Source organism: Elephas maximus, chromosome 25 (assembly GCF_024166365.1).
Source record: "Elephas maximus indicus isolate mEleMax1 chromosome 25, mEleMax1 primary haplotype, whole genome shotgun sequence".
Classification (NCBI taxonomy): Eukaryota; Metazoa; Chordata; class Mammalia; order Proboscidea; family Elephantidae; genus Elephas; species Elephas maximus.
This window is the reverse complement of record NC_064843.1, coordinates 41885444-41908985: the sequence shown is the minus strand read 5'-3', so window position 1 is coordinate 41908985 and position 23542 is coordinate 41885444. Positions and strand designations below refer to the sequence as shown.

The 23542-nt window shown below is 41.1% G+C and overlaps 1 protein-coding gene across 3 annotated transcripts in view; it reads left to right on the top strand.

Moving 5' to 3' along the window:
- The window catches only part of DNAAF9 (dynein axonemal assembly factor 9), a 155951-nt gene that overhangs the window by 27970 nt on the left and 104439 nt on the right, over positions 1–23542 (top strand). The window contains exons 3-7 of one of the 3 annotated variants that reach the window (XM_049869255.1): positions 4795–4914; positions 7893–8017; positions 8946–9042; positions 9894–10000; positions 14705–14782. In XM_049869255.1, the coding sequence (XP_049725212.1) occupies positions 4795–4914; positions 7893–8017; positions 8946–9042; positions 9894–10000; positions 14705–14782 (527 nt within the window). Of the gene's footprint in view, positions 1–4794; positions 5932–7892; positions 8018–8945; positions 9043–9893; positions 10001–14704; positions 14783–23542 lie in introns of those variants that run through there. The other 2 variants (XM_049869256.1, XM_049869257.1) reach the window with 2 other exon arrangements.

Sequence of the window (23542 nt, the reverse complement as noted above, 5' to 3'; positions counted from 1 at the left end):
AAGAAAAGGCAAATGTATAGAGACCAAAGTTTATTAGAGGTCACTTGGGGTGGAAGGGAGGGGGTTAAGCGGGGTTAACAGTGATGGAATAATTGCATCGATTAAGGTAGCATTGCAAAGCTGATTATTATAATTGCTTTTAGTAAGTTACACTCTTGTGAAAAGTCGAACTGGCAAAAGTTGTGTGATAGATGTATTTACAACAATGACAAAAAAAGAAGAAGCTGAGGCTGCTTATGTACAGGCAGATACCTCAAGGGATTTGGTTCCTTGATTTGGAGGTTTAAGGTCATGGTTTCATGGGACATCCCGGTTTGTTGGCCTAATAATGTATTTAGTGCTTTTGTTCTACCTCCTAGTTTGTTGCATAGTGCCTGGGGTCTTAAAAGCTTACAGGTGGCCACCCAAGGCACAACAATTGGTCTCAATTTGCCTGGAGCAACAGAGGAAGAAGGAGAGTCAGGAACAGGAGGAGGAAGTGGAATGTGTGGCTGATAGCCTCCATGAACAACTGCCATCTTTGCCATGAGACCAGAAGAACTGGATGGTGCCTGGCTACCATTACTGAACATTTTGATCAGAGATTCTATAGAAGAATCCTAATCAAAAGGGGGAAAATGCAGATCTGGATTTCAAATTCTCATGGACTCCAGACTTCCTGTTGCTATGGAGGGTGGTTGAACCCCCAAACTATTGCCCTGAGGTCATCTTTAAACCTTGAACCAAAAATAGCCCCTAAAGTCTTCTTAAAACCAAACAGTAGTTTAGCTTAACTAGTAAAAAAAAAAGGTCTGCCTTGAGCATTATGCTCTTTTAAGAACTATCTATATGAGATCAAATTGATAACAGCAGTTCAAAAGATTAGATAGAACCTTAGTGGGGGCAGTGAGTTTATGTTCATGGAAGAGGAACAACTCAGAAAAGGAGGATGAGAATGGTTGCACAACTTGAAGAATGTAATCAATGTCACTGAATTGTACCTGTAGAAACTTTTGAATTGGTGTATGTTTTGCTGTGTATATTCTCAACAAAAAATTTTTTTAGAAAGCACCATCAATCTCAAAAAAATAAATAAATTTCTGCACAGGAATAAATGACATCTAAATTTATGCTGAGCAAATAGCTGTATTTAATATATTATGAAGTAGGGCTTAGGGTTGGAAAAAAAGTCAAAATGAAAACTTAAAAAAAAAAACCTGTTTGTTACCATACTTATTTCTTTTATCTAAAGTCCAACTTAATAAAAATAGGCAGCATAAAATTAATTAGAATTCCAAAGAATTGAAAAAGTTCGGTTGACACTATGTTGGCATCTCCTGCCTGGAGGGGAGATGAGAGGGTAGAGGGGGTTAGAAGCTGGCAAAATGGACACGAAAAGAGAGAGTGGACGGCGGGAGCGAGCTGTCTCATTAGGGAGAGAGCAATTGGGAGTATGTAGCAAGGTTTTTAGCAAGGTGTATATAAGTTTGTGTATGAGAGACTGACTTGATTTGTAAACTTTCACTTAAAGCACAATAAAAATTTTAGAAGAGAAAAATTTCAATTAACAAGAATATCACAGGACCAAAGATTTATCGTTTTAATACAAACGCTAATGTTGTAGAAACAGATGTGGTCATGGTTGGACGTGAGGATGCAGGTAAAAAGTTAATAAATCTGCAAGACAAAGAGAGTTTTATATGAAAGTAAAGCAAGAAACTAATGAGGGACTTTGTATTAGTCTTCTAGTGCTGCTGTAACAGAGATACCCCAAGTGGATGGCTTTAACAAAGAGAAATTTATTTCTTCACAGTAAAGTAGGCCAAAAGTCCAAATTCAGGGCGTCAGCTCCAGGGGAAGGCTTTCTCTCTCTGTCGGCATTCTCGTCAATCTTCCCCCGGACTAGGAGCTTCTCTGCACAGGGACCCCAGGTCCAAAGGACACGCTGCGCTTCTAGCACTGCTTTCTTGGTGGTATGAGGCCCCCCCACTCTCTGCTTCCTTTTCTTTTTTATCTCCAGAGAGAGGAAAAGGTAGTGCAAGCCACACTCCAGGGAAACTCCCTTTACACTGGATCAGGGATGTGACCTGGTAATGGTGTTACAGTTTCATCCTAATCCTCTTTATCATAAAATTACAATCACAAAATGAAGGGCAACCACAGAATACTGGGAATCATGGCCTAACCAAGTTAATACACATATTTTTGGGGGGGACATAATTCACTCCATGACAGACATGTATATTTTAAAACTGCTTCTGAGATTTAGTGAATTCTACTTTCCTATTTTTTTTTTTTTTTTTTTTAGGTAATAAGGATTACTTTAGCATCTCACTGTTTGTTTAATCTAGCCTCCAAACCCCAGATTCTGGCAACTGAGACCCAACTTGCCTCCACTTCAGCACCTGTCATTTAGTTATTATGGCGTAGAGAATGTTCCAACTGATGAGAGCCCAATTATCTGCTCTTCTTTTTTTTTTTTTTTTTGAAAAAACTGCTTTATGGTGGTGTAATTGACATATAATAACATATTTGAAGTCTGGCAAAGGGCTCAGCCTTCAATAGGCTTCAACCGGAATCTCCTGTTTTCTCTGGGCATTTGCTGATTCACAGCCTCGACGTGCTTCCGCCTCTGTTTTTCAGTACTGCTTCCTGTTGCAAACTACTTTTGCTGTCTCAAGGAATTTTTGTGCCAGTTCACCTCGGGGATTACTGGCCAAGTTATATATTTAGGTGGCGCAAACAATTAAGCACTCAACTACTAGAGGAAAGGTTGGCCGTTTGAACCCACCTGGAGGCACCTTGAAAGACAGGCCTAGCGATCCGCTTCTGAAAGGTCACAGATTTGAAAACCATATGGAGCAGTTTGACTGTGCAGACACGCGGTTGCCAAGAGTCAGAATTGACTGGACAGCAGCTAACAACAACCACCCTAGGGTCAGATGCCTAGCCTGGGTTCAGTCAGCTGTGGCCAGGGTAGAAGGGTCAGGTGATACCAGTGTGGCTGTTTATGTAGCTACACTCCTTAGAAGGGGGCATGCTGAGGCTAGGCGTGCCCAGTCCACTGATTATATAATTCTGTAGCCCTTTAAACTTTGGGCCCGAAGTAGAACCAGGCCATTCCTGCTTTTGATTCTTTTTCATCCCTCCTTCATGGGATAGAACAGGGCTGTGCTGGTATGATCTTAGCTGAGAAAGGAGTCCTCCGTATTAGAAGTCCCCTGTCACAAGCAGCCCTTAGGCTTCTCCCTCAGTTTTCTCTGGTCTCAATGACTAGCACCAGTTCTCTCCCAGGCTCCAGCTATATTTCCATTCTTGGAGCTCGTTCTGCCTCAACCCCTTCCTCTTAGCCTCACATAGATAGCTACCTACTGCCCTTGACACATCTCTGTTGCCCTTAGCTATAGCTCTGGGCCTTCACAGACACCTAGGAACCAGGTAGTATGTATGCCTGAGGCATCGAGAGGCAGCAGTGAAGACAGTATTATTTAATTTCCTTTTTATTTGTCTCTAACCCAGTCCCACTGGACTCTGAGGACCATTTGCAGGCATGTTCCCCACTGCACCAGCATCCAACACAGTGCTAGGCCTCAAGCCTCACAGTTTGTGAAATGATGGGTATTTGTGGTTCCATTCTTTTTGGGGGGATTCAGGCCATCTTAATCTGCTGTTATTTCATCACATACATTTTGGTAAAGATCTCTTTGAGAAATTAAAATTTTTCTGACCCCCCATTCCAAGGAGCCCTGGTTGCACAGTGGTTAAGTACTTGGCTGCTAACTAGAAGGTCAGCAGTTCAAACCCAGTAGCTGTGCCATAGGAGAAAGATGTGGCAGTCTGCTTGCATAAAGATTTACAGCCTTGGAAACCCTATTAAGTCAGTTCTGCTCTGTCCTTTAGGGTCATTATGAGTCAGAATCAACTTGATGGCAATGGATTTGGGGTTTTTTTTTTTTTTTTTTTGGTTTATTCCTAGCACAACCGAGAGTACCATATTCTAAGATCTTTAATTAGTCATGGCAGGAATTGAACCATATTTTTTGGTTCTTTCTATCCTCAAGAATTGCTCTTTGAAAATTAACAGTTTCAGCAATCTATACCTTTTGATTGTCTTAACTATATCAATCTTGGAATCTATGTAAGGGCATTTGATGCTGAGACCTGTTGCCTTTAGAGAGTTGCCTGGTTTGATGTCGGGTATGAAATCAAAGATCTGAGCTGCTGCCTGCAGGGTTGACCATGAGGGTTTTGCTGAGCAGGGTCAAATTATTGGGGCTCATTTGCTTTCCATGTGTGTTAGTCATCTAGTGCTACCACAAGTGGATGGCTTTAACATAGTTCAGTAGGCTAGAAGTGTAAATTCAGGGCGCTGGCCCCAGGGAAAGGCTTTTTCTCTCTCTTGGCTCTGGAGGAAAGTCCTTGTCATCAGTCTTCCCTTGGTCTGGAAGCATGTCAGCGCAGGAACCTCAGGTCCAAAGGACACACTCTGCTCTCAGCACTGCTTTCTTGGTGGCATGAGGTCCCCAACTCTCTGCTTGCTTCCCTTTCCTTTTTATCTCTTGAGAGATAAAACGTGGTGCAGGCCACACCAGGATAACTCCCTTTACATAGAATCAGGGATGTGACCTGGTAAGGGTGTTACAATCCCACCCTAATCCTCTTTAACATAAAATTACAATCACAAAATAGAGGACTACCACAGAGTACTGGGAATCATGGCCTAACCAAGTTGATACACACATTTTTGGGGGGACATAATTCAATCCATGACACCATGGTACCGTACAGCTGATCAGAGCCTTCTTTGCTTTGCAGGAATCGATAGCAGGTACAATGAAGGCTGCAGAGAGCTGGCAAATTATCTTCTGTTTGGTTTGTACAATCAGAATAGCAATGATTTTGAGAAAACAGGGTTTTCGGAAGACGTTTTAGACGGTAAGTATAGATTGGCAAACACAGTGTGTGGGGAAGGAAAGGGTGGTTTATTTCTTCTGGTCCTTATTTCATAGTCTTTTTCTGGGAATATGTGATCAAATTTAAAACAGCCCAAAGCCCCAGTCTTTTCTTTCTTTCTTTTGCCTTTTTAATAATAAAAACATTTCTTCTTTGTTGGTATTTTGAGTAACATCCTCCCACTGGTCACATGTTAGATGATAAGAGAGTAAGGACAAGTAGTATTCAGAATAGATTTACTGGATAAATACGCTTTAGGGAAAAAAAGTAAATGTCAGTGTTTGGCTTAATATTTTCTTGGCAAGGTACTAGCTTTTCTCTTAATTGCCCACTGCCTTTTTTTTTTTCTACGTGCTGGGAGGCTCAGATTGTGGGCTGTTGCCCTTTGAAAGCACTTTTAGTGGTGAGTCAAAGATGAGCCTGCAGGCTGCGCGCTGCGCTGCGCCTGTAAGGAAGACTTCATGTGGATCCTCGGCCTAGGAACAAAGGCTCTTTGTCCTGCTGTGTCTTTGGGAGTTGTTTTCTATGTGACTTTAATTCATGACGTCGCCTGTGACTACAATGCAGGCTTTCTGCTTGCATTCCCCTTTCCTCAGCTCTGAGACACTTGTCCTGTGTTAATGCTGCTGTGGGCTGTTGCCCAGGAGCTATCTCTGATATCACATACTTAGCGTCATGACTTGTCTGCCAGATGGGTCAGGAGACACAGGAATAGACAAATAAGACTGGGCAGAAGACAGACAGCGCTTGTGAAGCAGCTGGGGGTGCCATGAAAGCCAACAGCTGATGTTGAAATAATGGAGGGCAGGGGTTTTCAAATGGGGGATATCTTGCCCCCAGGGGACATTTGGCAGTGTCTAGAGACATTTTTTATTGTCACCACTGGGGGGGAGGGGAGGAGTGCTACTGGCATCCAGTGAGAAGAGGCCACGGATGCTGCTAAACATCCTAGGACACACAGGACAGCTCCCAACGGCACAGAATTACCTGGTCTAAACTGTGAGTAGTGCAGAGATTGAGAAACCCTGGCCTAGTGTATATGAAAGTTCTTCTGCGGTAAAGTCCTTCCTCTTTTAGGCTGGTTAAAGATTTCCTTTTTATTAGGAAATGCAGATTCCTTGCTTTAAATTTTTTTCAACCCAAATTTGGTTTCAGATTTTGAATTTTAAAAAATGTTTCTTAAAAAAAATTTTTTTTTTCCTCACACTCTACTGGTCTGAAAAGAATTGTTCTTGCCAGTTCATTTTAAAGAGTTATAAAAATAAACGTATAGACAGATGTTTGTACCAGCCACACATTTCTCTGCTAGGACATGACAGACAGTCCTGGTGTGCTTTTGTGCTTATCTTTAACTTTACCCTGTCACCTGGGTGCTTAGGAAATGAGCATTTTTCTCCAAATTAATGAACTCCATTTTTTAAATCCAAGTAGTCGGAAAGCTGAGATCACCAGATTATGCGTCTACATTTCGATCTGTAATTACGTGAGAGAAAAAGGGCCAACATCAGGGATTTATTTTTAAAAGAAATTTTTACAGTAGTTTACATATTCGTCTCAACTCTCTTAACACTTTGTTCATTTACTTGACTGTGTGCTTTGTTAAAATGTTGTTCATAGTGGTGGCATCAAAGTCCTATGAGATCCTGAGAATGATTAAGTTTAGTAGATGTTGTTATACCTTTTATTGAATCCTATTTCTTCAAGATACGTTAGGCATTAGTGTAGAGTACAATATACTAGGAAGCCCTCGCTCTCTGACATCAAACTCTGACTCCTCAGCAGGTGGTCTACAAGGTTCAAGATAGGACTCTGGAGGGTGTGTGGTGAGGGACAATGTGCTAAGAGATGAGAGGCGCCCCCTTTCCCACCTCTTGCTCCCCTTTAACTCTAGGACTGACTCAAAAATCTGCAATGAAGAGACTGCTCCATGCTGGCTTCCCTAGAATACCTTGGGCGCGGCCAGTTGTGGAGCTTAGAGTGGCTTAAAAAGCCAGCATCGTGGAGCTTTATTCTAGGAGACCACCTAGCTGTGTGGTTGAGTGTGGTCAGTACTTATTGGGCTTATAATGTTTTCCTAGAGTGTGATCCCTCACACTGTGTTCTGTGTCGGTCCTGCTCTAAACCTGCTGCATCAGCTGCTCCCTGTCCCCATGCACCTTTCTCAGCTCCAGCCCCCTCCTCTAGCAGCTTCCCTAGGTTTTGTTATTAAAAAAAAAAAAAATTTTTTTTTTTTTTAAAGGGAAGGCTAATGACTGACTCCTGAGGCACCAGGGAGTGAATCCTCAGATTTTCTTGTGGAAGGACTACTGCCTTCTTTTTCAGTGTTCATACTGCTGTGCTCTTCTGCCCCATTCCACGGCTCTCTTGTTAGTTTAAAAAAACACTTAGGATTGCTTTAGTCACTTGCCTCACCAACAATTGATGGTTATTCCTTAAATCTGTGAGCTGCTGATCCATTTATAGAAGCCCTTCCCACTTGCCTCTTACTTCCTCCCTCCCAACCTTTCCTGTGTGCAGAATTCAACACACACGATGAGCCCACAGGCTGAACCAGCCACTGGCCATACTTGGTGCTGTTTTCCTGCTCAGTGGCTTTAGGCTATGGGGTTTCCATGTAGTATTTATCTCTGCACTGAAGTACACAGCTAAGTTTAGTGCCTGTGTTGAACTTTGCAAAATACAATGCTTAAGTAGCTGAAGGCTCTTCTTTTGGCTTATTTGTGGCTGTGTTGCCGTAACCAGAGGGCCATAGGAACATCTCAGGGGGACTAGGAAATTCTTTGCTGTCAGCACTTTAGAGTTCTACAGTCACATGTTTCCTAGTTAAGTAATATTAGGGTTAGAGTTTTTGTTACATTGTCCCTGAAGTAGTTTTAATAGCTTTACTGCTTATGTGGGCAGAAAATGTCTAAAGGAAATGCCTTTGATCATCTTTCTTGTGTTTTGATTTTTTCTTGCAGATATAATTATATTGATTAAATCAGATAGTGTCCATCTGTACTGTAATCCTGTAAACTATCGCTATCTCTTACCCTATGTGGCACATTGGAGAAATCTGCATTTCCACTGCATGACTGAAAATGAGGTGAGAAGAAAAGATAGAATAGGCACTTAGAGATGCTCTAAGACTACTCTTTCCAGAAAATATTCATCTGGAACAGGAAGTCCCTAAAATAATCAAATTACAGAGTGTGGCTATATGAAAAATGGTTACTTGTTTTCAGTGAAACGTTTCGTATTTCATTATGAGGCTATGAATAAATTGTATGCCTGAGGGAGGCACAAGGGGCCGTTCAAAGTCGTGCATACGATTAAGCCCTAGACTACTAGCTCAAAAGGCTGAAGGTTGGAATTCACCCAGAAGCTTCTAGGAAGCCAGGTCTGTTGACCTGCTTCTGAAAGATCAGACTTGAGAACCTATGGAGCAGTTCTACTCTGCACACGTGGGATCGCCGTAAGTCAGAATCAACTTGATGGCAACTAACAATGGTAAGTACCTGCCTGCTCCCTACCTGCCCTGCTTCTTTAATCACCAGCCTGAGCCCACTTTCTAGGGGACTAGTGCCTAGGAACTGTCCCAAGACAATTTTATAAGTGTTATGATGTTCTCAAGTTTGGAATTTCTTGATATATGCTTTTGCTTCCTTTTGGGCTCTTTTCAAGGGTTTGGCTGGAAATCAAATTGAGATTTGGGATTTCATGGAAGTTGTGACCCGATATTGATCTCAAGACCCCTTTCTATGTAAACTTTTGAGGATTTTTTAAGACAAGTTTGATCTCTTATATTTAGGTCTCTGAGCTATTTTCAGTTGATTTTTGTGTATTGTACAAGGTAAGGGAATTACAAGTGTTTCTGACGAGCAGCCAGAAACAGATGGTTTTAGAAACACCTCTTTGGGTGGGTTCTCTAGAATTTCATTTGAGATAACCCTGATTGATAAAATGCAGAGAAAATATGGGACTTTACATGATCGCTTATCTGGGCCTGTTTTCCTTTCAATTTCCCTCTTTAGTATGAAGATGAGGAAGCGGCAGAAGAATTTAAAATCGCCAGCTTTGTGGACATGGTTCGAGACTGTAGTAGAATTGGCATTCCTTACAGCTCCCAAGGTGAGTATCTGACAGTAAGCCATTTTAGAACCTTGCTTGGGTTATGTGCAAATCGAATGTCCTTCTTATGGTTTCAGTGGAGGAATTCATCTGGGAAACCCATTGACCTATTTGTACTAAAGCAAAGGGGTCAAACAGGGTGAAATTTGGGGATCTGCCTATCCAGGTATATATTCATCACTGTGAAGTTTCTGTAGCAACACAGCAGGCCATGGTCAGGTAGAACTGATAGAGGATTTCCCACACTTGACATCTAGTCTGTAGCACTTACTGTATGTGAAGTCTAGATATAGGGCCTCTAGGTAATTAGAATAATTTGGGTATCTGTTATTTAAAAACAGCTGACATAGTGAGGTTTAAAAATGAAAAAATCAACAATTTTAGCAGTGCTTATATCTTTAAAAAAAAAAAAGCACTTTTCACAGTGAAGCTATTGTTATAAAAAAGGAAAACTTTTGGTAATTTTCCCTTGAGGAAATTGATTGGCTTTGTTTCTTGAGGGAGAGGAGCCAAGTTTGGGTCTGTTAATAATTATATCTACTAAATGATGCAAGTCAGATGTAATAAGCCTCTATTTACTTTCTTAGGAAACCAGAATGTAAAAATATACTGTGAGGAAATCTGAATTTATGTAACTTGTTTATGATTTGAAATTTCCCTTGGCTTCTATTTTGTATTTCTAGTTTCAATATCTAACGGTTCTATCTGTTCCAATTTTATTTTGCTTGATGAAGGCCTCGGTCAGCTTGTGAGAAATGATGCCCATCTAACCACATTAGGTCAGGTTTAGACTCTTATATCCAGAATGGTATTTGATACGTGCTTTTTTTTTTTTTTTTTAATTCCTCTAGGTCACCTGCAGATATTTGATATGTTTGTGGTGGAAAAATGGCCGATTGTACAGGCCTTTGCACTTGAGGGCATTGGAGGGGATGGATTTTTTACCATGAAATACAAGGTAGGTATGAAAAGCAACATGCCCAGTTTTTGTGTGCCACTGGGCTGTTTTTCTGAAGGGCCCCCAGTGTGGGTGTGCATCATTATAACACCTCAGAAAGCTGGCAGTGAACTCCCAAGGGCATGGAACAAGTTAGGCAAAGACTTGAAGTGGAAAGCAGTTGCTGTTTTAAGGCCTGCTCCCCAAACTGAGTTCCTGTGACCTCTCTTCTTGGATTTATACTCTGTCCTCCCTCCTCTCCTTTCCCCATTCTGAATGAACTGTTCTTCCTCTCTACTCCCATAGGACCCTAGGCCAACTCTTCTCAGAGCTTTTATGTTGCTTGAGATTTGTCACACACCCACATTCACCACTTACCCAGCCCTGGTCTTTGGACTGGAAGCTCCTTGAGAACAAAAACCGTCTTGTTGCTGTTTGTATGTCAGAAATTCATATAATTTGAAAGCTGTTTAAGAGCATTGAAAGAGACGAATAGAATTTTGTGTAAGGACAGTATACTCAAGGAAAAAAAGGTTAGCTTCTGTGGTAAGAACGTGTCTTTTATTTCAGTATTCCTTGCATTTAGGAGATGATCAATAAATGTTTTTTAAGTGAGATAATGAATGAGTCCGGGAGAGGGGTCACCAAGAGTACAGCTTAGGGAGGATGGCCTTGTAGGTTAATAGTGCGCCCGTAGGTATCTAAGTGCCCCCAAAGGATCCCCACTGAAATGACCTGCTCCACTGAAATGGTCCCCACCGAAATCACAAGAAACCAGGGAGTGGGGAGTGTTGTCATACTAGAAGTCTGGGCATTCTGTTAAGAATAGAGCAAGTAGGACCTTTTGAGCAATGCAGGGGTCAGTTCCTACCCCTCCTGAGAAGTAATAGTTGTTGTCAGGTGTTGTCGAGTTAATTCCAACTCATAGCGACCTTATGTATAACAGAACGAAACTGCTTGATCCTGCACCATCCTGAACGATCCTTGCTATGCTTGAGCCCATTGTTGCAGCCACTGTGTCAATCCATCTCATTGAGGGTCTTCCTCTTTTTCACTGACCCTCTACGTTACCAAGCGCAATGTCCTTCTCCAGGGGCTGATCCCTCCTGATAACATGTCCAAAGTATGTGAGTTGTAGTCTCGTCATCATTGCTTCTAAAGAGCATTCTGGTTGTACTTCCAAGACAGATTTGTTGGTTTTTCTGGCAGTCCATGATATTTTCAATATTCTTCGCCAACACCATAATTCAAAGGCATCAATTTTTCTTGGGTCTTCCTTATTCATCATCCAGCTTTCACATGCATATGAGGAGTTTGAAAACACCATGGCTTGGGTCAGGCGCACCTTAGTCCTCAAAGTGACATCTTTGCTTTTCAACACTTTAAAGACGGCTTTTGCAACAGAAGTAGTAGTATCCCTAGGAAATGAGTGGAGCTTGCCTGGCAGAATCATATCACACCCTCTAATGTGGAAGAACATGCCCATGGGACAGAAGGGAAGCGTACCACTTGGACTCGACTTTTCCTGCTCAGAAACCACAGTATTTTCACATTGGCTACAAGTAGCAGAATATCAACAAGGCCAAGGGAGCTGCCCCTGATAGGAAGTCTGTGAGTCGGAATCAACTCGACAGCACTGGGTTTGGTTTTTTGGTTTTTAATACTTATTTTTAATTTATTATATAATTACATTACATATATATATTTATGTATTTAAATAACTATATTGTTACTATATATATTATGCCAGGAACTTATGTGAATTGACTGGTTCAATTCTTAGAATAACCCTCTGAGGTAGATATCATTATTGCCCCTATTTTGTAGGGAGGTTAAATGAATTTCCCACAGTTACAAAGCTAGAGAATGGCAGGCTGTGGCCAGGTGCAGGCAGCCTGGCTTCAGAGCCTGTGCTCCTAGCCCCTGGGCTGCAGGTAGTGGAGCCCTGGAAGGCAGTGCCCTGGGAGACTGCACAGGTGATGCAGCCCAAGTGAGATGGCCTTCTGGCTCCTGCCTTATGGTGCATCACACCGTGAAGTCACATCCAAAAGGAGAAAAATCCCCTTCCAAAAACCTTTGAAAGGTAATGTAGCTCTTTACTGTGGGTGTTTTTTTTAAGGGGTAGGGTAGACAGTAAGGAGGAAACAGCACACAACATGTAGTAAGAGTTACTGTAAATCTTTCTGTACCTGCTAATTTTAATTCTCTCTAACATTTTCCCTCCACCCACACCTCAGTCCCCCCTTCCTGAGATCTCTTCTTTGCCCTGCCCTTCCTGGTCCTTGAGGAGTGGAGCAGTTTGGCTCCGATAACGGCCTGAGGCAGAAGGGCTCTGGCCTGCTTTGAAGGCTAAGAGAAGGAAAACTACAGATACTTAGAACTTAAATTCTTAAACTTCTGCTTTATTGCATGGCCATACCCAGAAGAAAGTCATTAACCCAGAGGGTGTATGTGATGTGGCAGATGACAGCATGAGAAAGGAAGCTGTGCCCAGCATAGCTTTTACTTAGCCTGTAGGCTGGGCCAAACTGAGTCATGGATATAGAGAACTTTTTCCTCGCAGCCTGGAGAAGCTCCTCTGCTAGGGCTTTCCCTGCGCCCAGCTTCCTTCTTCTTACTCTCCATCTGCTGAACTGTGACTTGGCCATGTAAATTTACACCAGCTAGCTCTGGTGGGGAGGTTACTGATAGCAAACTTCTCGAACAATGAGAATAACCATAGAGCATCCATTCACCTGTTTATGGACAAACATAGGATCTTCATATGGAAAGGTGGAGAAGACTTGTGAAAAGATTCAACAAAATATAAGAAAGATGCAGGGATAGATGTGCAGGCTTTTAACAAAAATTTTCTCCAGGAAACAAAATAAAAATTGAGGAAAATATCTCTTCAAGTCGTAAAACAAAAAATAAGGTACAGCAGGTAGAACAAGCAGAAACGAAAAGGGAGATGGATGACACGTTTGGAAAGATTCTAAGAAGTCTCAGAATTCATTATAGAATTGAAACGTGCGTTAAAAAATAGAACTCACATTCAATACCCAAAAATCTAATCAGTTGATACACTTGAAAAGCTGTTCCAGAATACAGAGGAAGAGATTGAAGCCATGAGAAAGAAGATGATAAATGGAAGCTAGAGAATGGAAATTGATGATACTGAAAATGAAGGAATTAATTGAAGGTTTTTATATACTAGTCTATGCCTCCCTCTTTCCCCCAGGCATTTATTTACTGTTTGCCACTTCTACCCTAGAAAACAAAGAACCAGGAGGGAGGGATTCTCTAAAGAAACTATAGGCCTTTAGTCAGTAAGGCTAGAAATGTTGCTAAGCGCCCTGGTATAGGGCCTCCCACCACAACAAAGAAATATCTGGCCCCAAATAACAGTAGTTTTGTTCTTGAGGAACCCTAGTGTAAGCATACTGGCAAATCTGATGGGGCAGTTAAAAAAAAAAAAATGAAAGATTGATTTGTAGAAAAATTACGTAAGTGAAAAAATGAGGCTGGTAGTGTAGTGGTTAAGAGCTACGGCTGCTAACCAAAAGCTCAGCAGTTTGAATCCACCAGCCGCTCCTTGGAAACTCTATGGGGCTGTTTTACTCTGTCCTATAGGGTCGCTATGAGTTGGAAGTGACTCGATGGCAATGGGTTTTGTTTTGTTTTGTTTTTGGGGGGTTTAGTAACTCTAGGAAAAACAAAAATTTGTTTAAGCAAGCACAAGGGAGTATAATACGTACTGAGCCTGCAGTAAATAATATGTACATGGTCTTAATATTAAAACAATGACTGATATAACAAAAAAATCATATTATGGTATTAGATGAGGTTAGAGGTGGCAGGGGACATTTGTAGAAAAGAAGTATGAGAATTGGGAAGGGCTTAAGAAGTCAATGTTTAATTTCTAAATCAATAAATCAAGAAATAGTGGTAGAAGCATATCAAAATATGGAGGTAAATAATGGGACAAAATCTTGGATAAAAAGTTCACTAGTGGTGGCCGGGCACCATCCCGTTCTTCTGGTCGCATGGCACAGGAGGCAGCTGTTCATGGACAGAATTAGCCACACATTCCACATCCTCCTTCTGTTCCTGACTCTCTTCCGTCCTCTGTTGCTCCGTGCGAATAGAGAGCAATCGTTGTTCCTTGAATGGCTGCTTGCAAGCCTTTAAGACCCCAGGCATAACACAATGAACTAGGAGGTAGAACAGAAGCACTAAACAAGTTGTTAGGCTAATTAACTGGGATGTCCCATGAAACCATGACCCTAAACCTCCAAATCAAAGAACCAAATCCCATGAGGTGTTTGGTTGTACATAAGCAGCCTCGGCAGCTACTCTTTTTTTTTTTGTCACCAAATATATCTATCACAATTTTTTACAGGAAGGGGCTAATTTTTTTTTATCATTGTAAGCTTTTAGTACATTTGATTTTCTAACCAGGGGCATGTATTACTTTAATATTTTAAACAAAGGCAAAAATAAGCATATATACATGTGTGTTTGTATGTGTATGCCGTTGAAGATATTCAAAGGTTCTAAAAAAGATAACTGTATTGATTGGGACAGCATTTATTAATATGTACAAGTTCTAAAATTGATATTTTTATTATTCTAATCACACTAGTTTTCACCAACATAATAAGTTCCGAACATCAGAAAATAGTTCTAATTTTCTTAATAATACTGATTCACGAATCATTTCAATGTTTTGCCCTTGCATTGCAGTTGCAGGATGTGAGTTTGAATCTATGGAATGTCTACAGCAAGATGGATCCCCTGTCTCTGGAGAATTTGCTTTCAGAAGTAAGGAGCCAAACTGTATTTAACTCGCAAATTACGGCCAGTTCCATTATCCACTAAGACCATTTAACTTGAAGAAACGCAAGATATATTTTAGCTAGCTTTAGTCGAAGAATAGAACAGTGTCTTCCTTGATTGTTTATTGGACTCCCTGGAGCAGAACGGAGCCTGAAAAAGTGATGTTTCCTCTTCCACTCTCAGGAAGCCTCTGTTTGAGGCCAGACCGAGTCGGCCCCCTGCCTGCTTCAGGGTTTAGGTTTTGGGTTGGACACTAGGGAAAAAAAATACAGGTGTCTTTTTGCTCTCTCTTTGTGGAACAGTATACAAAGATAAAAAAGGATGGGATATGGCTTAAAGGAAGCAAGGGTTAGAGCAGGGTTTGGCAGACTTTTTTTGTAAAGAGCTGGATAGTAATATTTTAGGCTTGCGTGCCATATGGTCTCTGCTGCAGCTACTCAACAGTGCCATTAGAGTGCGAAAGCAACCGTAGACTGCTTAAGTGAATGGGTATGTCTGTGTTTCAAGAAAACCTTATTTACAAATGTAGGCAGCCAGCCCATAGCTAAAATTTGCCAACTCCAGGATTAGAGGGTCAGGCATTAATTGTTCATCTGACCTTTGAAGAAAAAGTTGGTGGTGTTAGGGGAGTGCTTAGCAATAAGGAACAACAAACAAAACTAAAGCCTCAGAACAGGTACTGGTTAAGCATCTCAGTGGTGCCTCCCAGTGGCCATGGATGGGTATGCATGGTCATGGACTTGAGTATTAAATGTGTTTGACTTTTTAAAAATTAATCAAGGTTTACTTGCCGAATCTACCTGTGATGTTTCACTTTAGAGTAGGTAGCATTTACTGACATTTTTTATAACCAGCTATAGTCCCCAAAGAAGGATGCCTAAAACAGACCCATTGGAAGGTGCAGAAGAAAATTAGAATGTCTATGTACAGGTAATCCTCAATTTCTGTTGTATTTGAGTTACAACAAAATACACTTACGACCGTCTGTTGATTTTTTTTTTTTTTACATCTTATTGTTAGTAATATGTGCTACATACGATGTTAAAATATATCTGTAAGTTCGTATGTAATGATGTTTCCAACCCCCAAAGACAAATAAAGATTGGATTTATAAAGATACTGTTAATAAAAGGCAATAATAATGAAACCTTAAAAAAATGAGGCATTTGACTTACGTCAAAATGGACTTACAACTGAGTTAGGCACTACCTGTATGTTTATTTTTATCTTAGTAAAGAAAGAAGTTAAGCTTTGTTGATGTTTAAAACACAGACTACCACTGGCATCTTGGCTCAGTCCACATGCAGATGGTCACGTGTCATGTACTGTGGCTGATCCACAGTGAGGGAGGGGTTTCCAGCAGTAACCTTCCCTCATCCTTTTCCGTTGGGCGTATAATGTAGTACAAGGTCTTGTGATTTTCATGCTGCAGGATGGCTGTAATGTGGTTAATTTTCAAAAAAACATGCTTGAAATAGAGAATAACCATGAAAATCTTTTGTACCACTCAGATGTTCAATGATTTTGTCTCACAGCAAAGTAAAGAAGTATGAGTATATGTGTATATAATTTATAAATAAGAATTCATATATTGAGGGTACTGCTGAAACATTTTTACTGATAATGGTGTATGATAAGAGAAATTAGAAAACACCTACAACTTTTGTCCAAGGATTTTAATGTTCTTGGGCAATCCTTTCTGATAAATTATTATGTTGGGGGTCGCACGTTACAATTTTCCAGTACTATTACTCTTTCTCCATGTTTTATCTATCATTACTCTATAAAGAAGAGCACTCCTTTCCTTCCTTCTTCCCTTCCTTTTCCCTTGTTTTCTCTTTTTAAGTATCATTATGGACCCATTTAAAAAAAAAATTCAGTGTGTTATAATCTGTCGCCATCATTATTCTTTTTGATGCTCAGATTGCCCCATGTTTGTTCAGTGGGAACCCCTTCAGATTGCCCTGTCTCCTTTTGACATGTATCCATCAGTCTTTGGGCACTTCCAGGAATATTTCCTGGATGATATTCCAGGATCATCTTGAACTTGCTTTACCATTTCTGGAAATCAGCCATTTCTCTAAGCTGCTGTGATTCTTTTTTAGTAAGGGATAGTATTTAGAGACCAGGATCTGGGTACTAGGTGTCTTTCTTGCTATTATGGGGACATTGGTTCTAAGCCCTTTCAGTGGGCAGAGCACAGAAATGAAGTAAAAGGATAGTAAAGAAAGAAAATGATGAAGTTTCAAAAATTGTATTTCCCTGAAATAGCAGAAGGCTTGAGTCTACATGTTGAAAAGGGCATACCGTGTCCCAGAGAAAATTGTCCCAGAGTAGTCAACACTGAGTCATGTCCCAGTAAAGTTACTGTCTTCCAAACAAACCAAAAAAAACAAACAAAAACCCCAGACAATACTTTGGCAACAGGTACATATAAAGGCAGAAATTCAGGCTGGCCTCGCATTTCTCCACAGCAGAAAAAAAAGTGATGAGAAGAATGGATTTAGGATGGCTAAAAAGCCACTTTGCCCAATGTCTCAGACCCAGCTAGGAAGTGATAAGGCTAAGATAGGACCCCCGGTATACGTGGCACCACACAGCTGCTGTGTTTTCTTCACCTGCAAGTGGGACGTTTGCTGAAGCCACCCACCTGAATTGTTGCTGGTCAGCTGGCAGGCGTTAACGCTGCTCAAAACACTGGGGAATTGCTGGTAGGAATATGAAATGGAACAGCCACTGTGGAAAACAGTTTGGTGGCTCCTCAAAAAGTTAAACATAGAATTACCATAACCAACCAGTTCCATTGACGTGATTCCAACTCATGGCGACCCTATGTGTTTCAGAGTAGAACTGCTCTTGATAGGGTTTTCAATGGCTGTGATCTTTTGGAAGTAGATCTTCAGGGCTTTCTTTCGAGGTGCCTCTGGGTAGATTCAAACTGCCAGCCTTTCAATTAATAGCTGAACCCTTAACCATTTGCACCATCCAAGGACTTCTAGAATTACTGCCCGAAAAAACCCGTTGCTGTCCGGTCGATTCTGACTCACAACAACCCTATACTACAGAATAGAACTGCCCCGTAGGGTTTCCAGGGAGCAGCTGGTGGATTCGAACTGCCAACCTTTTGGTTAGCAGCCTAGCTCTTAACCACTGTGCCAGCAATTCCACTTCTAGGAATATACCCAAAAAACTTGGAAGCAGGGACTCAAAACAGGTACTTGTACACCAATGTTCATAGCTGCATTGTTCACAATAGCTAAAAGGTGGAAGCAACTCAAGCATTCATCAACAAGTGAATGGATAAACAAAATGTGGTATATACGTACAATGGAATGTTAATTAGCCATGAGAGAAATGAAGATCTGATACATGCTACAACGTAGATGAGCCTTGAAAACATTGTGCCAGGTGAAGGAAGTCAGACACAAAAGGACAAATACGTGATCCTACTTACATGACAAATCTAGAATAGGCAAATGCTTAAAGACAAAAGTTTATTAGTAGTTACCAGGGGTTGGGGAGAGGGAGAATGAGGAATTACTGCTTGAGTTTCTGTTTGGGGTGACGAGAAAGTTTTGGAAATAGATAGTAGTGATGGTTGTGCAACATCGTGAGTGTAATTAATGCCACTGAATTGTACACTTAACAGTGATTAAAACAGCAAGTTTTATGTTATATATATATTTAAACCACAATTAAATAAATAAATAACAGAAATCAATGAATTAAAAAACAGGAAAATGTTAGAACTCATAAATAAGGCCAGAGCTGGGACTTTGAAACCAAGAACAATGAAATAGATAAACTATTAGCTTAATTGTGGTAGATTATATTGCTTGTTTATAATTCTTCCCTTCTTCACATCCTACCATAGTTGACAGTGGGTATTCTTTCTTTCCTTCCACACTGATGTTGTCCTCGGTCATGTGTCCTCGCTTCGGCAAGTGTAATGTGAGTGGCCATGACATCATGTCCCACTAGAGGCTGTATGTGTGCTTGTGTGGTCTGTCTTGCCCTGTTACTCTCCTGCCAGCTACAATGAGAAGAACTTGCTCCAGGTAGCTGCTGCTTCAAGTCTCAGTCCTGAAAGGAGAGAGATCTAGAAAGACTAAAACAAGCCGAGCTGAGCCACAACCAACCTGCAGACCTGTGAGCAATATATAAATGTTTTTTGTTATGAGACACTGGTATGTGAAGGCTGTTTGCTACACAGTATTATTGCAGCAAAACCTGACTAATAAATTAATCTAATAAGAGAAAAAGAGGAGAAAGCACAAATTTACAAAATAAGAAAAAGGAGGGAAATGATAGATACAAAGGAAGTTAATTAAAAAGTAGTGGCCTCATTTCAATGCAAATACATTTGAAAACCTGGTTAAAGGGAATAATTTTCTCTTAAAACATTTTTTTAATCAAACTATACTCCAAAATAGATAGAAAATACAAAGTAACCAATTGAAAAAGACAGAGAAAACACCAGGAACAGATGGTTTTATAGGTGAATTCTATCAAAGCTTTAACATAAAATACAATTCTGGAGCCATTTAAACTGTTTCAGAGTGTGGGAAAAGCACAGCTTGAAATTTTTTAATGAAATTAGCTATGATATCAAAACCCAGCAAAAATAACTCAAAAATGAAAACTACAGACTGGTGTCACTTATGAATATCGATGCTTATATTTTAAGTAAAATATTAGCCAACAGAATCTAATATCATGTTAAAAGAATATTCCAGGATGAAGTAGGATTTTTTTAAGGGTTCAATATTAAGTTCAATATCAGGAGCTCTAATAATGTAATCATTATATTATTTTTGTTTCCTTTAATCCACTTTATGATCCCATAGATGCTGAAAAGGCATTTGATAAAATTTAAAATTCATTTATTTAAACATTTCTAGTTACAATAAGCATATAAAAGGAAAATAAAATCTGAAGTTTTTTTGTTTTTTGAAAAGGAGTAATAATAAAAGAAACCCATGGCTAGTATAACTATGGAAAAGAGAAAAATGCAGAACATACAGTATTAAGGATGATAAAGCAAATTTAACCACAGGTGAAGAGAGAGAGGTATTTCAGGAGTTTCTGCAAGTGACTAAGACCTATTCCTCAGTTGCGTGCAGCGCCCTAAATGTGGGGGTGTCTGCAGATCACATGTGAAGGCTAGACGTAGCACCATAATTTTGAGAACATTGCAAGAGTCTCTGGAGTCAGTGGAGAGGGACCATTCAAGAGGACATCTTTAAGTGCACCTGGAATAACAGTGACATCATGTAGCTGAAGAAGCAACAGTAGTAATCACCACTGGCTGTAGGCCAGGTCCCTTTCCTGGTTTTCTGACTTCCCATGAACTTGGTATTCGTAGGTGATCCCATGATGAAGGGAAGGAAATCTTTCTAATCCCTCATACTGGACTTGTCATCTATCCTGAAGAGTAGAGGCTCTGAGCCAGATTTAATTTGTTTTAGAAATAATAAAGTAAGATGATATTTTTTACATTGTGGAAAGTTTGGTGCAATGGATCTCTTTTATATGGCCTTCTTGCCATGGTCTTGTGACTCCTAAAAAAAATGATTGGGTGAGACTATGCAAATAAGGTGCATGGCACCCTTGTGGGGGTAAAACCATGCAAATAAGGTGTATGGAGCCCTAATGAGGGGATTGGTCAGTTTTGCCATCCCAGAGGCAAAGAAGAGGGACTTCACTACGACCAAGAAAAAAGAGCTGAAGTGGAGCATGTCTTTAGGACCCGGGATGCCTACGCTGAGAGCCTCTTGGACTCAGGAAAGAGACAGAGAGAGAGATCTGTAACACCAGAGATGGTGAGAGTCAGCAGCAGAGAAATGGCAGCAGCAGAGGCAGCAGAACCAGGAGACCTGCAGAAGATGGCACAGTGCCCTTCCCAGCCCATGAAGTGAGAGAGCTGAGTGCCTTCAGCCAGGAGGCTTGCTGGCAGAGTGGGGCGCATCTGGGTACATATTGGAGCTAAAGAGCTTTGTAACACTTTTCCAAGCAGGGCAGAGGCCAGGCCGAGGGGCCAAGAGCCAGAGAGAGGCCTGCCTGCAGACATGGCTGAAAAGAGGCTGTCCTGAGCAAAGAATAGTATCCTGAGTCATTTCTGATCCTGAATTGTAACCTGTTACTTCCCTAATAAACCCCATAACTGTGAGTATGGTCTGTGAGTTCTGTGTGGCCATTGAAGAGAACTATTGAACTCAGCAGAGAGGTAGAGAGTACCGCAGGAGGGAAACCACTGGTGTCAGAATTGGTAAAAAAGGCTGGGGATGGGAGGTATGTCTGACCTCCACTTCATAGGAATCAGCCTCGGGCTATTGATGCTGATAATGCTTCTCTCCCCTTCTGAGGTTAGAGGAGGTCATATGCCCCCCCATGCCATTTTTACAGAGAGCTTTTTTTTTTTTTTTTAAATCAGTAAGAAAATACGCCAACGGAGAATTGAGGAACAGCTTGTTGTTTTAGTTGCCTGAGTTGATTCCCACTCGTGGTGACCCCGTGTGTACAGAGCAGAACTGTGCTCCATAGCGGTTTTAAGGCTGCGACCTTTTGGAAGCAGATCGCCAGGCCTTTCTTCTGAGGCACCTCTGGGTGGGTTTGAAAAGCCAGCCTTTCGGCTAATAGTCAAGAACTTAACTGTTTGTGTCTCCTCAGGGACTGCGGGAGTTGGCTACCCACAAAATAAAAAAATAAAAATGATTATGGATTTCTGCTTCCCATTAAGGATGCAGGAAGTCCAAAGAGATTGTTGTTCCCACCCTAACAAGCAGAACAATCTGGATAAGCAATAGAATCCTAGTTTTGTTGTTTGTTTGTTTGTTTCATTTTGTTTTTAAACCCATAAGAGTTGAACTCAGTTCCAGAAAAGGCAGGGCCTCCCGTAGGATGCTGGTGAAACAGCAGGAGAAAGAGGAACCCGCCGTGGCCGGGGTAAAGGGAAACCAGCTGAGCTTCTAAAGACCTTTTAGTGGTTGTGTGTGAGTGAGTAGACGCCTGCCCTTCAGCTCTGTTCACAGGTCTCATGAGTGCTCACAGTAATACACCAAAGGCTAGAGGCCAGGCGGGAGAGCCAACAGACATTCTCCCTGAGGCATTTGATACCCAGCTACTGTAGCCTATTGGGAGCAGGAAAGCTGAGAGAAACCTTTTGGAGGCACTACAGGCCTAACAGAGTATGAGCAGCTGCCATCTTATGGCTGGAGGCAAGACAGCAGGACAGAGAGATCTTCCTAGGTAGACTGAGGCTAGGGGACTGGAGAACAAAGAGAAATCCTTAGCAACCCAAAAAGCTGGTAGTGGTTTTGTAAGGCAAAGAGATTCAGAAAACTGGTGAATCAACTGTAAAACACAAAGAGATTTCCAGAACCTTGCCAATGATCTGAGCCAAGTCTTTGCTGAAGGGAAAGTCCGGATCCCACCCTCAAAATATTTGAATTTAATGATGGACAAATTATAGTGCAATGAAACCCACACCCAGATCAATTACAGATCAGATTGACTTTGGCCCTGACTCTAGTGCCCTGACTATATGTCTGGCTATATAATAAAAAATTGTAAGACTTGAAGAAGCCAGAAAAAAAAATTTTTTTTTATAATTTTTATTGTGCTTTGAGTGAAAGTTTACAAATCAAGTCAGTCTCTCACACAAAAACCCATATATACCTTGTTACACATTCCCAATTACTCTCCCCCTAATGAGACAGCCCTCTCTCTCCCTCCACTCTCTCTTTTCGGGTCTATTTCACCAACTTCTAACCCCCTCCACCCTCTCATCTCCCCTCCAGGCAGGAGATGCCAACATAGTCTCAAATGTCCACCTGATCCAAGAAGCTCACTCCTCACCAGCATCCCTCTCCAACCCATTGTCCAGTCCAATCCATGTCTGAAGAGTTGGCTTTGGGAATGGTTCCTGTCCTGGGCCAACAGAAGGTCTGGGGGCCATGACCACCGGGGTCCTTCCAGTCTCAGTCAGACCATTAAGTCTGGTCTTATGAGAATTTGGGGTCTGCATCCCACTGCTCTCCTGCAGAAGCTAGAAAATTTTATTCTTGCTTTTTATTTTATTCTTTTATTTGGTTAAAAGGAAACCATCAATAGAAGCAGACCCAGATGTTGGAATTAGCAGAGGGAAACTTTTAAATAATTATAATAAAATTTCTGAATAATCTGGAAGAAAACTGTATGCATGAAGAGAGAGAGAATTTCAGCAGAGACATGAAAACTATAAAAAACCAAGTAGAAATGGGAGAAATAAAAAATATTATTTCAGAAATGAATTCATTAGATTGGGCTTGCAGAAGATTAGACATACTGAACAAAATGTTCAGTGAACTCAAACACAGATGGGTAGAAAAAGTCTAAACTGTAGGGCAAAGAGAAAAGATAAGGGGGAAACGGAGTGTCATGGATTGAATTATGACCCCACCAAAAATGTGTGTATCTATTTGGCCAGGCCATGATTTCCAGTATTGTGTGGTTGTCCTCCATTTTGTGATTGTAATTTTATGTTAAAGAGGATTAGGGTGAGATTGTAACACCCTTACCCAGATCACATTCCTGATCCAATGTAAAGGGAGTTTCCCTGGGGTGTGGCCTGCACCATCTTTTATCTCTTCAAGAGATAAAAAGGAAAGGGAAGCAAGCAGAGAGTTGGGGACCTCGTACCACCAAGAAAAGCAGTACCCGGAGGAGAGCGGGTCACTGCACCTGAGAAGCCCCTCTACCAGGGGA